General features: G+C 46.7%; 1 protein-coding gene across 1 annotated transcript in view; it reads left to right on the forward strand.

The window, feature by feature from the left end:
* LOC119444760 (uncharacterized) overlaps nt 1–14,988 on the forward strand; it is a 100,720-nt gene that overhangs the window by 35,874 nt on the left and 49,858 nt on the right. Inside the window, exons 7-8 of the mRNA XM_049663612.1 lie at nt 7,985–8,086; nt 8,968–9,066. Coding sequence (XP_049519569.1) covers nt 7,985–8,086; nt 8,968–9,066 — 201 coding nt within the window. The remainder of the gene's footprint in view (nt 1–7,984; nt 8,087–8,967; nt 9,067–14,988) is intronic.

A 14,988-nucleotide genomic window follows, 5' to 3' on the forward strand; every position in this document is an offset into this window, starting at 1 on the left:
AGCCACGTTCCAAGCCATACAGCAAGAAAACATCTATTGCAACTGAGCACACCCGCGAGTGATTAGGCCGACAATAATCACATAGTGACCGCACCGAGGAACTTCACTGAGTCAGAAACGTGACAAGCCGCTGCTTCTAAGTATTTTCCAAGTAAAGAACGAATAGCAAAATACACTGATCCTGATTCAATGCGTAAGCGGAAAGTTGAGATAGGTTGGAATACATGTTTAGCCTCGCTTTTAGAACAAGCACCATATCCGCTGCTCGCGTCGTTTGGACAAAGCTTATTGAGCTTCAAAAGCGCTTTTACATGTCATCTTAAGCTGTGGCCAAAGCTTTGTGTCGACCACCCAGTCAGCGTCTACGATATCTCCCGAAACAGACGTTTCCTGAGCCGCACCGGGCGTCTTGTACATCCATTGTAAACACGGAGGCAACGGAGGCAGCTGAGGCAAGCAATGGATGGGTCATCACGTGATCAAACATGGCAGCGCCCACGGGGTCGCTGCGAAAAGGGTCAATGCAGGCAGGCAGGACCAAATTTGGTAAAGTTCGGGATCTCCGCAAGCTCTGGCGACGACCTCAGATGAATGAGCTGTATTAAGACATAAAAGTCAACCATCGCCACGGCTCCAGTTCTAGTATCTATTGCCAGTTCTAGAGGCTGGTTCTAGATTCTAGTTCTAGAATTTAGATTCACTTTTGGGTTATCAACACTTGTAAGTTACTTCATGGGCGGCAAAAAAAAAATCGAGTCACATGGTCAGACCATTGCTGCCATCTTTCATTTGTTTATCGTTCCGCTCGGTGCATTACCAGTGCAAGTAAGTTATAAAAAAATGTTATCTTTTAACGCATTTGAAAGAAAAGAAAGAGTTGCCGTGGGAATGCACCAAGCATGCACTATTCGCATTCGGCGTTGGATAGACAGATAATGTTCGAAAGAGGAGGTATGCCCGTGACGCGCCCCGAAAAGGCGTGGCAAGCGGCTTGTGCTCACTGTGCAGATAGCGGAGTCATGGTATTGCAATATTGCAATATTGCGTTGATAGCAGTAAGCGGTGCTGGCGCGTAACATTGCCCAGTCAATTGTGTTTGAAACGAAGAAGCGGCGCGCGCTGATTGCGATCGTCTTGACGTGAGTACTCGGCTTTGTCTCGACATTTTATTCAATTATATGGACACTCCAAAGCGGATTTCTGCCGTCGGCGTCGCCGTCGCCGTGAGGTTCCGTATGACGTCAATGGTGATGATCACCGCGCGCCGTATGCTGTATGTGTGAGTGAAAGGGCGCGAGGGACGCGCGCTTTCCCGGGGAGCGAACTCACGGCGGAGAGCAAACGCGCGTTCTGCGCCGTGCTCCATGAAGGGCTGCGGAATTAAGCCTCTCTTTCCGCCTTTTCACCCACGATATCTATAGAGCAAACGCGACTTCTTCCGACGCGCGAAAGCCCTTGGGGAGGGAGGGGAAGCGACGTTTAGCTGCGGCACCAAATGCCTATTTATATAAAAATGTTGTCGCAGTTTCACCTGAAAGGCGAAGCATCAATTGCGATAGCAAACTTGTAGAGAGCTATATGGAGTAATGATATTAGCTTTATCAGCTGTATAAACTTGGACATGCAGCAGCATCGGCAACACGCAGAACTGTTGTCGACGCCATCGGCGTTTTGCCCGCGTTCGCTCAAAATGCGTGCGGCGTTGGTGATGATGATGATGATGATGATAAGTGGTTCTTGAGGGAAAGGGAAAGGTTGGCGCTATCTTCTGCAGCCCTTGAGGGAGCACGGACCTTTCCCTCAAGAACCACTTATCGGCTCAGCGCCGGAGCCTCTGATATAAATAGGCACTGCGTTCCGCAGCTAAACGTCGCCTCCCTTCCCTCCCCCTCCCCCACGGCCTCTCGCTCGTCGGAAGAAGGCGCGTTTGCTCTACATACATGGTGATTGTGAAGGAGAACAGAGACGCCTACTTCTGCAGCCCTTAAGCGAGCACGGCGCAGAACGCGCGTTTGTTCTCCGCCGTGCGTTCACTCCCCGTGAAAGACGCGCCCCTCGCGCCCTTTCACTCGCACATATAGCGTTCGGCGCGCGGCGACGATTTCTTCTCCAAATGACGTCATACGGAACCTCACGGCGACGGCGACGGCGACGGCGACGCCGACGGCAGAAATCTGCTTTTGAGTGTCCATATAATTGCTATCGCAATAAAACGTTGTGAAACGAGAAGGTGGTAAAGACTTCCGACGCTGCTCGACAAGTGTCCCGTTCTGATCTCGTCGAAAACCTCCGAGCCGCCCCCAGAGGCACCGGCAACAGTCACCAACGCCGCGTGCGTATGATGCGAACGTGGGCAAAACGCCGACGGCGTCGACAACAGTTCTGCGTGTTGCCGGTGCCGCTGCATGTCCAAGTTTATACAGCTGATAAAACTACTATCCTTACTCCGTATAGCTCTCTACTAATTTGCTATCGCAATTGATGCTTCGCCATTCGGGTGAAACTGCGACAATTGTTTTTGCATGCTGCTTTCGCGCGTTCGCGCTATCTTTTTTCACTCACTGCCGTCAAGCAAACCCAGGCGAGCGAGAAACTCTGGACATCCTGCATAGAACCCCAGGATGGTTCTTTTGAGACGATTATTGTGTATTGCAACATAATTGACACATTGCAACTAGTAGTGTAGCTCACAATTATATTCATTAAAATGTACGCATAGAGCAGTGCTGCCAGTTCAGGCAGTGTGCATCGCAGAAAGCGTCCGCCATTACCAGCATAAGCTGAGGCCGCGGCATAGCGGTAAACCGCACTCGCATTCTAAATCAGAGGGCGAAATCTATGTGATGAAACATTTTTCTTCGAAGATGTGAACCTGTGTTAAGTTTTTCGCGTGCAGTGCTTGTGCCGGGTGATATGCACGCCTTACATCTTTCGAATGCTACCTTCTTAACTAAAAGCAGAATGACAAGACGTGTCTCGGTTAAGAGGATCGCGAGATGAACCAGCGCCCATAAGGTTCCATACCGACTGTTCTTGTGCTGTTATTATTAAGCCATGCGAGTTGGCAAACGGATGGCTGAACAAGAAACCCACATGGTTGTCGTTGTTCACAGGATTACTACCAAAGAGCGCCTATCGTAACTCACGTCGGCACTGCGTGCGCCTCCATTCAGTATGCCTTCGCGCGTTCTTGCACGTTTTGTGCGCTGTCCATCAGCCTGCAGCGGCGTTGCGTTAGTAACTGTGAACAATACACGAACTTCTACGCGATGTAAAACAACTTTGTTGGGAACGTACACTTAGAGCGCTCATCAGTGACTCAATTACATCGAACGGTAATGATTAGCCCGGCCTCCTTGAAGAACCGGAGTGTTATGCCTGCAGAAGAAAGTCATTTTATCACTTAATTTGCAACTAGTAAATAACGACACTTTCTAGAGGGAAAAATTGCGCAGATTCCATATACTGTTGGAATCGGATGTTATGCGAAACATTTTGCATGTACCAGGCTATCCAACACTGTTCCGCTCCGCAAACCGTTACCCGGAGTGCTTAAATGCAAGCATTTCTTGGCGAACATTTGCCACTTTGACAGTATCTATCTATCTGTCTATCTATCTATCTATCTATCTATCTATCTATCTATCTATCTATCTATCTATCTATCTATCTATCTATCTATCTAGCCACCTATGTGTTGGTGCTCTCATGATCGTTTCGTTAACTTGGTAGGTACCAAAATTGGCTTAGTATGACAAGAGTGTATGACGAACATAAATGATAGGTCACGACATGAATTTCATGACATGCGTGTCATGTAGGTCATGAAACAGGCACCTAAAATGACATTGCCTGAGCGAAAAATACACTAACTCTCAAATACCACTGCAATTGGTTCGTACGTGGGTAATAAGGGAATGAAAAACTAAAGGATGATGGTAGAAGTCATAGTCATGAGTATGACTGCTAAAATGACAATGACTCCGAGAAAGGAGATTAACACTCAAAGAGCACTGAAATGGGTTCTGACGTGGGTACTAAGTGAAGGAAACACTAAAGGATGATGGCAGAAGCCATAGTCATGAGCATGAGTCAGAAAAAATGGCAATTAGGAAAAAAAAAGTCAAAATCACTGAAATGGGCTCGTACGTGGGTACTAATTGAAGGAAACACGAAAGGATGATGGTGGAAGCCATAGTCATGAGCATGACTGAGCAAAAATGACAATCACTCAGAAAAAAGATATTAACACTCAAATACTACTGAAATTGGTTCAGGCATGGGTACTAAGTGAGGAAAACACTAAAGAATGGTGGTAGAAGCCATAGTCGTCATATGAACATGACTCAGCAAAAAATGACAGTGACTCAGCGGAAGATGATTAACACTCAAAAACCAATGAAATGGGCTCGTATGTGGTACTAAGTGAAGGAAAATGCTAAAGATTGATGGTCCAAGTCATAGGTCATGAGCATGACTAAGGCTTTCGCCTCAAGGTCTCTAAGGCGTATGTAAAGGAGCTCCTGAGGACTCATGACATGCGCGTCATGTAAGCCATGAAACAGCCGCCTACGTCTTGGTGTTCTCATGGTCGTTTCGTTAACTTGGAAGGCTCCCCGCACACTGCTTCGCACAACATCCGATTCCCACAGGGCGTGGGATTCGCCGGCTTTTCGTAAATTGAGCAGTTTTGTGTGTGACGGCATCAGCAGGACGACGACAACGTCGAAGACGGATCTAATGGCAGCAAAGGCATGATTGCTACGCCGGCATGATATGTATACGTCGGCTCAACGGGCACTTGACGATTGTTGGGTAGTAGGACGAGCGTAAGCGAGAGAAACATGAATTGTGACGTCATCAGTAACTACGTGTTATACAATCGTACCTACCTAGTGTCTGTGTAATGTGGTGCATGTTGAAACGATGATGGCCTTTGTACTCCAGTGATGAAATGTTGAAACATGATTAACTTGGGCGATCATTAAGTTTTATCAAACGTCACACAGTTTCTACGTAGCGCAAACTATTACGAGGAAATCAGCGGGGGAAAGTGGGCCGGTGCCGGAGATAGTGCAATCTAACACGGTACCTCAAAGCGCGGGCTGTCATAGGGAATGAAGCCGAGACTGGCACAAGGCGCTCGCGCCGACTGCTTTTAAGAGCTGGCTGCCTTTAGAACCAGAGAGGTATGCGACAGTTTGTCCGTGCGCCTTCCTTTTAGAGAATTGTTGACCGTAATAATTTTACTGCGGAGTGTTTGTTTTGTGCTTGTAGACGCGGCTATGGCTGTTTTAGTCTCTACGTAATTTAAACACGTATGTTTTATACTTCTATTAGATACCGGGCTGCTGTACTCGAGGCAGAGGTTCAATTCCACCATCGGTCACGCATTATTTTCATTTTATGAAAGCTAGGCCAGACAGGTATCTACCTACCTACTTACCTACCTACCTACCGCAGCGTGCCAAGAATGGGGCAGAGAATGCTTGGCATTAAAAAAACAAAGTCGCCAGAAGAGATCTCGGGCAGGACAGTATAGAAGACAAGCTCTCCAGTTCTCTCCACAACGACACGAAATGGTCGTTGTTCAATTTAGGTCAATTCGTTATGTCTTGCTTGGTGGCCAGTTACTCTGTCAGGGGCTTCACCAAGGACACGCCATTTGGTATGAACCGCAGATGGTATAGAGGAGGTGAATAAGGGCGTAGTAAACATTCATAGCTTGACGTGGAAATATAGTGTGATTATGAGTGCAGAAAAATGCACAAGACACTCTTGCGCAGAATACCTTGTAGGTCTGTGGAGTGACGACGTGGTCAAGAACTCTGCATGCGGTCACAATACAGTAAGCCTACTTGTTAAGGGTCCCTAAAAACATTAACCAGTGCAGGCGGTGGAAAACTGCTCCCAAGGAACGTTGAAGCTTACGCTATGGTGCACTTGCAAAACCTAAATTGATGTCGAGGCCTCTAATTACTGGCTAAAAAGTGCGCGGAAATGACTGGGCTGCCTGACCTATGCGCAGGTTGGAGAAACGAATAATCGTTAGGGCTTTGTGATGGTCGTCTTCGGTATATCAGTAGGCTCTACAGGAATCTGGGATATGTTCCCACGCGGTTGATCTTTGACTTTTGAACACGAGAGAACTTGGTCATAAAGCCCTGTATAACGGGATAAGAGGACTGGTGTGGCGGCGTATTGTCGTCTAGAGTTAGATATAGCTGCTGCACAGTTGCCATATGTGGCGATTTTTTCTTCGTTGGTGGCCACAAATTGCAAAAGGAGTGATCCCAATGAGCTGTTGCTAGATGTTAACAAGAGCGTTAACGGGAGATGTGCTGAGACGACGGACCAGTGAGAACAATGTGATGTGTGATTCCCGGTTTCATTGACGACTTATGAGTGAGAAACACGGATGTATGCGCTAACGCTGGTAGCCCCATGATTTAAAATGAAGTAGAGCACACCGATGGTGTTGTCACAGCGGCGAGCGCGACATCGATGGCGAGATTGTAAAAGGAGAGACGGTTTGTACCGAGAATAACTTGCTTTTTCTTCGGCGAATATGAAAAGTCATTTTAGGGTTTGACACACTCCAATGTCTGGAGTCGAATGACGACTAGAGCATGCGCCATTTTCGTGCTACCATAGCTCCCTGACAGTACTTCCCTGCTACAAGAAAGCTATGTCTGGCTATCTACTCGATTCAGAAAGAGGCTGTTGGCTTCAACCACTGGTGCAACCTGCCGACACTTACGCCTGTTCCTTAAATTTTTGATCAAGTGCACAGACCTTTTCACGTCTGGATGGTGGCAAAGATACGACGATGCTGGCAGACGCCGGGTGCAGCAGCAGCACACTTGTGCTAGGGAGCCTACATGCAAGCGCCGTTTTAAAACGGCGTTGCATGTAGGCTCCCTAACTTGTGCCATTGGCTATTGTCTGCTAAACTGGGGTGGACATGGAAATAATGCAGTGATGGTTGTAACAAGGTGCGAGGATGATTTGACCACAAATCATGGACCAAGGTAGCACGTTAACGGCTCAGCGCCTCGATACAATTCCAAGAGCGAATCAAGGTGGCGGTTCGCTGGCGCCTACAGCGATGGAATGGGTCCGCGTCTCGGAATGGGTCCAACTCAGCGCGCCGATTGTGTAACATATTCACATTCGACTTCGTAGCACAATCGATCTGGCAACGCAGCGACTACAACAGCATGGCTTGGGAACGCAAGAAGCTTGTTTATTTTGCATGTACCCTACGCGTCTCTTCCGCTAACCGGTATTACTAAAGTCACAAATAATCAAATGATCAATCAATCCATAAATAAAAAGCATACAGGCAGATAGACAGAAAGACATCTAAGCAGATAAACTAAAATAATAACAAATACCTAGCAAGTTATCTTGGAGTTCAGGTAGGGTTTTCGAGGAGATTTCAAGGATTGTAGAACATAAGGAACATAAGGAACATAAAAGTAATACGAAAAAAAAATATTGCTGATGATTCGTTTGAAGTGGGCAATGACTAAAATTTTACAGTGTGTGTCGTTATGTGGCTGTTAACAATGCTGTTAGTTTACAAGTTAAATTGCGTGGACAGACGGGAACGTCTGCCCGCTGTCGAGCGTTCATTGTAAAATGGGATAAATCTTAAATTAAACCGTACAACTCAATTGTGCTCGTATGGGATGCCTCTAATCATTTGAATGGGCTATAGTCTGCAGGAGAGATGGAAATATTTCTCCAAAAGAATATACATGAACGCCGTCCAAAAAAAGGAAAAAAAAACACGATTTGCTGCGCTTTTCAAATAGTTGTATGAATGAACTCTTTTTTTATTTTGGTAGCAAGCTTTGTTTTCTTAACTTACCAACTGCAAGTTGCAATATGTTTTCATGTTCATGACTGTTTGTACTGTGCTTACGACGAATATTTGCTGATGAGCTTAGCAGGTGCTTCTTCTTCCTGACTGTTGCAGAAACTCCCAAGCAATGCCCAGTGCTCTGTCCTGCAAACTTCTCGTGCCACAAAATGCAACCGGTCGATGAATTTAACTGCTACGTGGCTCCTTGCCCCTGCGGTAAGTACTGCTATTTAACATTCCGAGTTGCTCACCGCTTACGAAGGAAGTTTTACCGCTCTTTTATCTTACGTACAGCTACTATAAGCTTATTTATTTTCTTAATGTCTCGAAAAGCGGTGGAAATTTCCTCAAATTTTGTTTGATCGGCATAGCGCGGCGGACAGCCCTTGCGACTGTATAGCTTAGAAAGACGCTGTACGTTGAATTTCTATGCTGACTGCCTACATAGAGATCCCAGTGATGCGAAGTCACACTTTAATATACTAAAGAGACACCAAATTGGCGAGTTGGCCCATCTTCGCAGGAATTGTAACATCGCAAGCCACAAGGGCTAGTGCAAGAGGACAGAGCAAGTGCTGACGCGCAAGTGTAAATAATTTGGGGAGAATAGTACCTATAGAACACTAGAAATTCGCGTGCGTGTTGCGAATGAAATGCAAACAAAATAATAATACTTGAAGAACCTTCAAATAATTTAGCATTGAAATCGACGTTTTCGGCAAAGTACTTCGAAATGAATTGAGATTCCTCTTTTGCAAATGCTTCTACCATAGACAAACTGATGGGTGCTTTCGTGTTTCAGTTTGCTGTGGTCAGTCAGCAAAGCGATCTTAAGAAAGGAGACGCCACATAGCGTGCTGACGCGTCGGTAGCCGAAGGCCGACCATGTGTGCAGCGGCATTCCCGTCGGGCCCGTTCGTACGCGCTTATTTCTGAGATCGTCAACTAAGGCCACAGTGCTGTACTTTTATTGGTTCTGCAGAGAGATAGGATGAAAATCCCATCGTCGTTTGTACCAAATATGCGCAATTACAGCACGATGCGCAGCAGCTCACGGTGGTCTAATCTTGAGAAATTTCCTTGTCTATCACGCACAGTTCGCGACTCGTGCCGAAACCAGTGTCCTGGCGGGCGGATCTGCGAGCTGAACACGCCGATAGAATCCGACGGATGCCTCATGTCTGGCTGCACCTGCGGTAAGCGTTTAATGTCACGTGAAATTCGTTTCACTTGCCGCTAGCCTAAATGTGCCGCTGAATGTGGGCCTTCCCTTAGACGTTTTAACGAGCCACCAAACAGCCCGTGAGATATGCACAACGATACGTCAGGAGACAGGTGGATTATATGGCTCAGTGCATATAGCGTGCTACCTCCGAGTAGAAAGGCGCGGGTTCAATATCTCGTCGTGACAGTAGGAACCCCATGAGGGCGGTATATAAGTACACGACAGTGCACGACACCCATGGACGTGTTAGTTAAAGAATGGGATGTTATCAAAATGAACAATGATCCACTGCGCTGACGTTCGAATGCTCCTGTGTTACTCAAGGCTGCAGAGCTTCGTTTAATAAGGAAGTATGAATATAGACCGTTTCATCGATGGCGCCGCCATGCTTGCGGTCACAGCGCCGTCTGTCGTATTAGGCCGCCATGCTGGTATGCGAGATCACGCTGGAAGGAATACAGCTGACGTGCGTTGACGACAAGTTGCCAGTTTTCGCGTTTGCCCGAGAGGTCTCAACACGTTTTCGTGATTGGGAAAGTTCTTGGCGTGTCGTTACTAAGCGTTGAGCTTCGATATAGCTGCAATATCAAACGGCACCACACCCTACGGCGCTGCCACAGCTCTACCCGCGATTGAAATAGAAGGCAAGTCTGAACATTGTCGACATGTAACATACGAGCAACGTGTAATCATTGTATGTATGACCTTCTATTAGGGTCAAGGCTAGACATAGATGTATATCAGGTGACAAAAATCAGAGGTATCTATGTGTGCCATGCCATGTGCCGCGCCAGCGTGAATGCCAATGCAGGTAACTATAGCGAAGCATGAAGTAAACAAGTGTCGGTAGCTTTCGTGCTCCTAACATTTTCGTGGTACAATGTGCTAAATGCTGTTTGCCTGGCACCCGGGCACACAAAATAAAAAAACTGTAATATAACTCGACCGGGAGGGCCGTTAACACAATGTACTCAATAAAACGACCCGGTCACAGTGGCCGCGAGTATACCCCGATCAACCAGACGCGCGTGACGCGTTGAAAGAATATATGCACGCAGTCAGAGCCGTGCCTGGGCAAGGGCACCTCGCCGACTCGGGAGAGCTGTAAAGGTACGTCTACACTAGCGACAAAAACGCGCGCGACACGCCGCACGCGGCAAGCGCCCGCGCGGCAGACTGGCGCGGCCAAGTCCACACTCGCGTTTTGCGGCACGCGGCAACGGCGCGTGGAGTGCAGCGTTGTCTCGTTCCATTCGATACTTCTCGTGACAACGCGCTCTCCGTTTTGCCGGTTTCGTGTTCCATTGGAAGTGTCTGTGTTTCTTTGCGCCACTGCGGCCACGCTCAGCCATGTCGGATACGGACGCGGAGCTACTGGTGACTGTGAACACTATAATACTTATTTGTTCTTTACTTGTGCAACGTCGACGTGCCAGAAAGCGGACGAGAAAGTTTTGGGTGCGCCCTATATGGCGGTACAGGGACACTGAGAGCCAGGCGCACACTCTGCTTTCCCGCATGTGCCAGCGGTTGGCACACAGCTCCTTGTCCTTAAAATCGACGTTCGATTTGTCATAGAGGCACGCATATCCGCGAATGGTTTCCGAAAACGCCTCCATTGCGAGGCGAATTCTTCGTCGACGTCTCGGTGGCGGTGTGGGAAGGCTTAACAAAAACAGCCCCCTCGACTGGACTTGGCCTCTGAGATTTTACGGCCTGCTCGTCACTGTTCGATCTCAGAGCCCATACATTATGATTCTTTGCTTGTGCGACAGGTGGCGCTACAACTGCGCAGCTGAAGACGGTAACATCTATGAAGGCGATGAAGGCGAGATGAAGGCGAGATGAAGACGGTAACATCTATGAAGGCGATGATGCGCTGCGGTACATCACAGACGTTATCAGGCATAACTTCGGTACGAGAAAAAGCGTAGTTCAGACAACAGATCCAGCAACAACAGAGAGGCCTGAGAGATCAAAATTCAGCATAGAAAGCTTTTATTGGAAAAAGGCAGCAGAAAATGTCCCTAACAACACGGCAGCAGGACCCGATGAAATCCCAATACAGCTAATCAAAAACCTCGGTCCAAAAAGCAAGGCACTGCTGACTAATGCCATAGAGCAAGTGATTAGAACAAAGAATATTCCCGTTGGATGGCGTGAAAGCAAGATGAATCTTATCTACAAAGGCAAAGGAGATAAGGATAAGACGAGCTCGTACAGGCCAGTTACAGTAACGTCGGTGATATATAGAATGGCAATGCAAGCCATAAAATTAGAACTGTCGAAGTGGGTGGAAGAAAACGGTGTATTGGGGGAACTACAGAATGGGTTCAGGCCAGGCAGACGCTTAGAAGACAATATGTTTGTACTAACTCAGTGCATAGAGATTTCAGTAGCTCAGAAAAGACCTTTATGGATAGCATTTCTAGATATTAAAGGAGCTTATGACAACGTAGACAGGGAATTGTTGTGGGATATTCTTCAATACGAAGGCATAGATGACGATTTCGTGGAGCTGCTGAGGGAGATATATCGAGACAACCAAGTACAAGTGGCATGGGAAGGCCGAAAAGGAAATGAAATGGTGGGATTTCACCAAGGATTGAAGCAAGGATGCCCTCTGTCACCATTGTTGTTCACGCTTTACGTCAAGGGCATAGAAAGACGACTGGAAAACAGCGAATTAGGTTTTGATTTATCCTACATGCGTAATGGACAAATGGTGCAACAGAAGATCCCTGGACTGATGTACGCAGACGACATTGTGCTACTAGCGGACAATAAAAAAGATTTACAGATACTTGCGAATATCTGTGGGAACGCAGCGACAAATCTAGGCCTTAAGTTTAGCACAGAGAAATCAGGGATTATGATCTTTAATGAGCACACGAGTAACTTCGTGGTGTCAATTCAACAGCAAGTAATACCCATAGTGAAGCAATATAAGTACCTCGGCGTACACATAAACGAAGGAAAGAATTACTCAAGCAACCACCAAGATAATCTGAAAATAAAGGGGAAGCGGAATGCAGCATTAATGAAACACAGAGCACTGTGGGGCCACAATAAGTATGAGGTGGTGCGTGGAATCTGGAAAGGAGTAATGGTGCCAGCGCTAACATTCGCAAATGCCATTATATGCTTAAAATCGGATATATTGGCGGGTTTGGAAGTTAACCAAAGATCAGTAGGCCGGTTGGCTTTGGGAGCACACGGTAATACGACAAATGAGGCAGTGCATGGAGACATGGGTTGGGCCTCTTTTGAAGTCAGAGAAGCACAAAGCAAAATTAGTTTTGAAGAAAGGCTCAGGAACATGGATGAAAATAAATGGGCGGCTAAAGTGCACAAGTATCTCTACATGAAAAGCGTGGACACAGAATGGAGGAAGAGGTCAAGGAAGTTGGCAACCAAGTACAGGATAATCGAAACTGTAAATAGACAACCAGGGGTCATCAGAAAGAAAGTGAGAGAAATAGAGACCGTGAATTGGATGCAAAGAATGGAAACGAAAAGGACAATGGAGATTTACAAGAATGAGAAGAAAGAAATTAGAAGGGAAAATCTGTACGATAACACAAAGGGCAGTGCCTTGCTATTTGAGGCTCGAGCCGGTTGCCTAAGGACGAAAACATATCGGAACAAATATTCGGAATTAGATGAGACATGTGTATGCTGCAGTAAAGATCCAGAGACCACTCAGCACATCCTAATGGAATGCGACGGGATCCACCCAGCGAGAACCGTAGGTAACGTGCAACTCCCAGAAGCGCTTGGGTTTAAAGTGGAAGGAAACAAACAGATCAGCCGTAGAGATCAGCAAGAGACGATTAGAGTACTGGTGGAAAAAAAGTAGGGAAAAGATGGATGCGACCTGATCTCTTAAAATCATAGGCAGCGGTACAAGGTAAATTTTTGAAAAAGAAAAATAATGATAGGTGTACAAAAATGCAAGATAAAGAACATGTATAGTATACCTGATTAAATCAAGCAGGCTAGGTGACTATTTGTCGCCGCCCCGTTTCAAAGGGGATGCCAATAAATCATCATAATCATCATCATCATCATCATCATTGCTTCTGATTGGTGCTCGTTCTGCGGCTGCCGCAAAAAATGGATCTCGCACCCATTCGAGCGTTTGCCGCGCTTTGCTGCCGCTTTTCGTGAATCTTGCCGCGCGCGGCGTGTCGCGCGCGTTTTTGTCGCTAGTGTGGACGTACCTTAAAACGAACAAACCACTCTCTGCAACAGCAATTTTATTCTCTGAAGTAATACGTCGCGTGATACGTGACGTCGCCCAGAAAGCTTGCTGACAAGGTTCGGAAGCGCGGGAGAGCGATGTGAACTAGGGGCAGCCGGCACACGCTAGGAATGACTGTGCTTAGAAAACGAAAAAGAATACACCTTGATTTTCTCCGTTGGTATAGGCACTGTTTTCATGATACGTGCCCGGCTAACTTTCACCAGAACTTCGGTTACCAAGCATGATAATCTTAGAACACAATTGAGCAGATAAATTTTAACGTGCGTGCACGAAGAAATAGTTAACTTCGTCCATTCGACTATTGACCGACTCGAATGCGTTATCAGTTCATATGCGAGTTTTATCATGGGTGTCCAGTTGGTCCCATGCGCTCACTGGAAATAAAATCTCCGGAACATACACGCGACGAAGCTGATGACGTGAAGTCCTTTCTATTTATGCTGGCAATACAAAGCGGACGCCTGTCTGCAACCGCAACAGCGGAGTCCAGGAAGTCGCCACGGCTGAAGATGCACTTCACGTTCGCTTCCGAAAGTTATGTTGGCAGCCGAATACAGCACAGCAGTAGGGCGTTAACCCTGAGTCATCTGACACTGTAACAATCACACACGGAGCACGCCAAACGCGTACTAATTCGTAATGACACCGCTACCCTTGCAAGTTACCGCTGGGAGAACTGGCGATCAGCACGTACCAGTGCGAGAAGAAGAGCGGCGAGGTGCGCTGGTTCGAGGCTACGTTCCTCCTCGCCAATAAAACGGCCTATAGACCAGAAGCATGGTTAGGTTGGCGCACCTGCTAATTGGCGCAACTAACGCCGCAGTGTGGGTAGAAAAATAAAAGTGAATGCGCACGGCGCTCACGTTCGTAATCACTCATTCAAACTAGGACTTAAAAATGATAGACAAGAATGCGGGCTTCCGTAGGAATGAGTTTGTTTGAGACAAGCATAAATGTTTTGGCTAACTATTCCCGAAACCAAATTATTTCTCTATAATAGAATGAAGTGGGAGAGAACGGGGTTGTGTTTTTTTATACACAGGCATTAATATCTTAAGTGATGATGCAAAGAAAGCTAAATTATACCAGCCATTGTTAACTATGCTCTTAACGGAGATACGTAACGTTTGTTGCTTCATCGCCTATCTGCTTCATGTGGTCATGCTTTACAAATAATCTAGCCCAACGGTTTCCCGCCTCTCGTTCATCGCACAGATACGACGTTTGGCGAATGCTGACTTGGTCGTGTGGCTTGGCATCCATTCTAGCCGAGTCTCTCCAACAACCTGTAGACTTCAGCATCTTAGCAGTCATTTCCGTTAATTTCCGTCAGCCATTATATATGACTAAGACTTTCTTTCGATGATCAATAGAAAAAAATATCCGGAACCCATTTCGCGAATAATTTTCACGTTGATGTGATTATCATCGAAAAAGAGTGACGACACATCGGGTTCAAATGCCAGCGCAGATACACATAACGTATGAGGCGTGCATGCGGGCCTACTTGTCTTTCTCATTTACCTCTGGGCATGCTGGGCCATGTAGCGACGAGGCCACGAATTCCACTGCATTGTGTGTTCGTGAATATACCAGGTGTTTCTACGACTACCTTGAGTAATATTG

The sequence above is a fragment of the Dermacentor silvarum genome, chromosome 3, assembly GCF_013339745.2.
Source record: "Dermacentor silvarum isolate Dsil-2018 chromosome 3, BIME_Dsil_1.4, whole genome shotgun sequence".
NCBI lineage: Eukaryota > Metazoa > Arthropoda > Arachnida > Ixodida > Ixodidae > Dermacentor > Dermacentor silvarum.